This window comes from Pteropus vampyrus, unplaced genomic scaffold (assembly GCF_000151845.1).
Source record: "Pteropus vampyrus isolate Shadow unplaced genomic scaffold, Pvam_2.0 Scaffold151, whole genome shotgun sequence".
Lineage (NCBI taxonomy): Eukaryota > Metazoa > Chordata > Mammalia > Chiroptera > Pteropodidae > Pteropus > Pteropus vampyrus.
In genome coordinates, this window is record NW_011888932.1 from 734,971 (window position 1) to 740,970 (window position 6,000).

A 6,000-nucleotide genomic window follows, 5' to 3' on the forward strand; every position below is an offset into this window, starting at 1 on the left:
AAAGCTGAACATGCATCGTGTGAAGACATCAGTCATTTGTCTGTTGTACCCACTCCTGTCATTTTAGCACTTTCTAGTCTCTCTGTAAGAACTCAGAATACGGAAAGGTGTACAACTGAAACAGACAGAGGAAATAGTTGATTTGTTTAGTTGCTAAATACATCTGGGACAGGTAATTAAACAGTTCTGCTCCTGTGGAAAAGCCTGCATTAGTGTAACACAATGTCTCAGAAACCCAGCTGGACTCAGATTTAGATTTGGAACTAATATTAGATAGGCCTCTTTCACAATGACAGATTTCATAAACATTTCTGGTTTATTTGTTCAGTGTGATTAAAGATGGAGCACGTGTGTTTTGTTCATGGTTTAAGTTTCTAGGAAGCACGTGATGTTTATAGATATCTGATGGAATAGCCCAGAAGGGCACAGCCCTGTATCTGGAGGGCAAGCGATTCCATGGGTGTAGGGAATGGGGGTTACCCATGTGAATAGTGCAGAATTCATAAAGGGCCAAAAGAGGAGATTGGAATCAGTTTCCGCCTTAATCCTTTATTTTTTTTTCTGGGGGAGGAGGAACATTATTATATGGGTAGCGAAGATCTCTCTGTGTGTACAGCAATGTCTTTGTTTTAATTTGGGTACTTATTTCTATGCATAACTTGCTACTACCATGTACTTAGTTGCCAAAACCAAAAACTTAGCAATTCATCTTTTTTACTCACTTCTCACAAGCAGTCCCCCAGCAGGCTCTTATTCTTCAAGTCTCACCTTAAATATATCCCCATCTCTGTGAAACCTACTCTGACTAACTTTCAAAAATGTTCTGCACCAGTTGTGTCTGATGTCTTGACCCAGATCAGTTCCTTCGCAGCACTTATCACAATTAGTAATTATTTATTTTTCAATGGTTTGCTGGTGAATTATTTGTTTACTTACTGTTTTGCATGAATCTGCTTTCTCTCTTGCTTGTTGATTGCCTGTCTCCAAATTAGATGTTAATTGAATGAGGGTAGACACTGTTTCTTTCATTAACCCTGTGATTCCAGCTCATAGCTCAAATACTTGCACATAGCTTATACTCTATAAATATATGCTAGATAGCATGTTCAAACTAGATTACAGGTGAGTGATAATGCTGGTAAAATCTCTCTAAAAGAAAAAAAGGAGTTCCAATTTGTAGCATTTACCAATATTTGTGGTATAAACAGTCCCACCATGGCCGATTTCAAGCTACCAAAATGACATCACTGAGCACTGAGATGGAAAGAGATTCATAATAGCACTTCATTGTTGCACATTTCTCTATGAGAGCAGAACTGTTTAGTTACCAGATCCAGCTGCATTTAGCAACTAATAAACAAATCAATCATTTCATATGTCTCTTTTAATTGTTTACGCTTTCAATATTCTCTGTGTTCTTAAATAGAGAGCATTTCTACCATACATGGTATAACAGATAAAAGTTGCTTTGAGAACATCAATCAAATGTGGTAAAAAAATAATTAGGAAGTGATGGATTTTGAGTACTTATTACATTTATTTTTAGTATTATTTAATTGTAACCTTAGGTAATTTAATTTTATTAATAGCTATACTTAATAATTGGCTTGCAAAATTCGTGAAAATTGAACAATCTGCTCCTGTAAGTAGGCTTCAGGCCCCCACTAGAGATGACCTGTGGGCAGAACCACTAACCACTCACTGGACTAGTGTTTGGCTCATAAACAAAAAGTAAATGGTCATTTCTCTGAGAGTTTTTATTTACCTTTTACTACTAAAGAAAATGATACTGATGGATCCTTCTAGCTTGATATACATGATTTGGTACAATGTATAGACAAGAGAATAAGGTGGCAGCGGTGAGAAATAAAGAATCACAGAGAGATAACAGTGTAAAAACAATCTTAATCTTCTATTTGGAATGCTAGCACATCTTTTTTTGCCAGAGATGGTTGTAGATCCTCAGGTGCTTGGTGGTCAAGAGCACTTTCAGAAAATTTGCCCAGGGCCAGAAGTCCCTCATGCCTATTTTAAGTCATTGAGATATTAGGTAGCTGGACTCCTTGCTACTTCACATATATCTGTGCGTCTGTAGTGGAACAGAAATGAGCCCCAGATGATGTCTGAAGGAAGGCCTGTAGAACTCTGGGGACTCAGAGCAGATGACTATGGGGAAGCTCAGAGATCACAGAGAATAGGGAATATGAGGGAAAGAGCCATGTTGTGGATGCATTCGCCACTTTGTGCAGCATTTTCTCCTTATCTAGTATACAGTGAGAAGTAGGGGCAGGTATTTGTAGATAGACTATTAATATAAGAAATATAAATCACAATCAGCACTATTTACCATACTTGAGTTTACATAATCGCAATTAGAAATTTTAGCTCTATCTTTGAAAGTCAGGGAATGGAGTTTGGTGAATGCCTTTGACCTTTACAGCCAATGACATTAAGACACTCACTTCTTTACTTGGATATTGGCTAGTTTCTTGCCCCTTGACTTATTTCTTAGCTCATATGAATCCTTTTAAGCCAACAGCCTCAATCTTAGGATGGAGTGATGATTATCTCTCTTATTATACACGCATGCCTCTTCCCAAAGCAGAAATTGTTCTCATTTAAGTTGGTGAAATGGAAAAAGATATCTTGAATGAGGTACCATCTTTCATGGATTAGTTCAAATAACATTTAAAAAAATCATTAAAAATTTTTTCAATTACAATTAAATAATATTTAACGAACCCATGTTTAGTACCTAGTACTGTTCTGGAGCCTGAGGTTATAGAGAGAAAAAATGCAGTCTCTGCACTCAATCTGGGAGAACAATCAAGAAAACAGATATTTTAAAAACAGTATGTTGTGAACTGTGATGGTGATGCATACAGGGTGGTGTTGAACCCCAGATGTAGATGGATAAACTCATATCAGGAAGGGCTTTCTGGAAGTGACACTACTTTGGTATTGAAGTGTGAGTGGACATTAATTAGACGATAAAGAGGTATTAGGATGTTCTAGGAAATGGGAAACCTGGCAGAAAAGTGAAACACTGGGAATTTTAGGAAGTCTGGAGTGCTTAGAGCTTAGTATTGAAGGTAGGACTTTGTATGTCTGCCCCTCCATTCCCAAAGAATCTAAAAGACCATGTACGAATAGAGTGACAACAATAAGACAAATGACTTTATATTTTACTCGAGGCTAGTTTTTCCTTTATTGACCTCATTTTGGATTTTGGTGACCTGATTCAAGGGGAGAGCCTTTTCTGTCAAATACTTGATGGAGGATTAACAGTCAGATGTGTGCCTCGTTGTGTTTGATATCATTGCTCTGTATTTTGTTGCAGCTCCTGCCCATCCACACTCTAAGACTTGGCATGGAAGTGGATTCCTTTGATGGGCACCATTATATCTCTTCGATTGCTCCAGGTTGTCCTGTTGATACACTGAGCCTCCTTCAGCCAGAGGATGAACTTCTTGAGGTAAAATATATGAGGGAACAGACATAGGACAGGAATTTTTTAAGCTCCGGGAGGATGTGTTCTCACCAGAAATCCACTGAATTACTTTATCACCAAGGCCAGTGTAATGTGACCTACTTAGATTGAAAAAACTCAGTGACTGTTATTAATATAGTATTGTATACCTCAAAGTTGCTGAGAGTAGATTTTAAATGTTTTCATTACACACACACGCAGATGGTAACTGAGATGAGGGATTTGTTAACTAACCTCATTGTAATCATTTCACAATATATGTTTATCAGATTATCATATTATATACCTGAAACTTATATAATGTTACATGTAAATTATATTTCAATGAAGCTGGAAAAAAAAAGACAAAGAAAAATACTAACAGCTTATGTAATGATAAAGGAAGTAGGTAGTATGTTTTCAATTTATTTCACCCATCTTTTGGGACTCCTAAGATGTCCATTTGAGTGCTTATTTAAATGATTGACTAAGAAGAAGCTAATGTCCTATTTTGGTTTGATATCATCATTAGCACTTTTTTGAGCAAAATTCTGTTTAAGAATCTAATCCCTGACTATTATTTGCAACATACAATCACATTTATTTGCAGGTTTTGTTAATTATTTCTAATAAGGATTAGAACTGGACAACTTCAGGCTTGTTTTCTTGACTAGTTTTCAGATTGTCTCCTTGGGACTCCCTTCTCACAACATGACAACATCTAATGGACTCACTCAGGCTCCCCAGCCTCTCTTCAATCAGACCCAATTCTAGAACACTTCTGCTCTGACATGACTTTCTTGGAAGATTTTGTTAGGTTGGAAAATTCTATAAGCTAAACAACACCAAAACCCTAAATTTTACATATAAGAAAATAAGGCATTGATTTCTTCCAACTTTATATACGGGTAGAATGATGATTTTAATTCATGTTTTCTAACTCCCTTTTCACTGTTTTTTCGAATACATCACACTACTTCTTAAGCTCCTAAAAAAGATGTGGGGAATGGTCAAACTTAGAGAAGACTCTGTATAGAGGGTTCTTTCTCCAAAGAGTTAGGAACCACAAGAAGCCCTAGGATGGGTTTAATAAAATTAACCTAGTAGTCTAAGCCAAGATTAGAACCCCATGAGCCTTGATTGTAGAGATTTCTTTCTAAAATTTATGTTTACTCAAAGTGAAATGACCAGGATAGCAAATTGGTTTCTTCTCAGGTGCAATTGGGTGTTTTGTTTTGTTTTTAAAGCAGTGTCCGGTCACCTAGAAGAGTGTATTGAATTTCAAGGTCAGAGGGAAAAGTGCTATGACTAATTGTTGTCAAATTCTGTCATAAGCATGGGAGAGCAGGGTATTAGAGTCTTGTAAGATGTAGTAAGTTGCTTATTTTTAAAGGTTTTCAAAGAATGATATTGGGATGCTTATAGGCGGATGAATGCCCTAGATTTTACAATACCACTTATGGGTTTTGTTGTCATTTTTGTTATTCTGAATCATCTTCCTTCCTGATTTTCAGGGCCCATGGCATAGCCTTGTGCATATCACACACAATATTCTGTAGATTGGAGACCATTTGGAAACCGTTCCTCTAATATGTAGTTATTAGGTACTGAAAAATGAGATATGTTTGGAAGATATGGAAATATAAGCAAAAACCAATTTAGTTCACTTTTTTTGTGGTAAAATATACATACCATAAAATTTACATTTTAAGCATTTTTAGTGTGTAATTCAGTGGTCTTAGGTCTAATTTATTAGTATATGGTAGGTGATAAAGAAATGTTAGCTGTATCTGAGTAGAACAAATATAAGTGTCTGTCCTCTGTGACTTAACCAGCATTAGAATTCCAGAGCCTACTACCTTGCAATAGAATGTGGGATGATAAGGTAGAATGAAGACCTGAATTCATAAGTACAGATTTTTGGTGAAAGAACTTAGAATACGGAAAGAAGCACAGGTTTAAAATTCAGAAGAGCTACTTTTGGTTCTGAATTTGCCCAGTTTAACCATGTACCTTTGGCATGTCACTTAGCTTTTTTGAGAATCAGTTTCTTCGTCAATAAATGCCTACTTTACTACGTGTTTGTGAGGATCTAATGGAATATCACCCATGTAAACTATAAAGCATTGTCTCACTGTGAGAAACTGGCAATATTATCATGGGAAAAAGGCATAAACAATCTTTATGGGATAGGATGAATGAGAATTGAATGAGGTAATGTAGTGGCACATTACTCCTACAGTATTATGTACACTGCAAATGAATATGCGTGTGCGTTTTCTAATCACAGTCTGAACAATTGAGACTTGATGGCACTTAAGAGGGTCTCAAGCTGAAAGGCCTAGAGAAATATCGTAAACTCTAAAATAAAAATTGGCTTCTTCTGAGTAACTGAATGTAGAAAAAAATATCTCTGTAAAGTTAGCCAAATAAACTCCTGAACTTAAAGTGTGCGTGTGTGTGTGTGTGTAATGTAGAGCTTAAACCAGAAACACAAATATGCTTTGGGGTTAGAACATTGCTCCAAGTTT

General features: G+C 36.3%; 1 protein-coding gene across 1 annotated transcript in view; it reads left to right on the forward strand.

Annotated features, from left to right (window-relative positions):
* PATJ (PATJ, crumbs cell polarity complex component) overlaps positions 1-6,000 on the forward strand; it is a 320,321-nt gene that overhangs the window by 55,299 nt on the left and 259,022 nt on the right. The window contains exon 15 of the mRNA XM_011369533.2: positions 3,341-3,475. Within this exon, the coding sequence (XP_011367835.1) occupies positions 3,341-3,475 (135 nt within the window). The remainder of the gene's footprint in view (positions 1-3,340; positions 3,476-6,000) is intronic.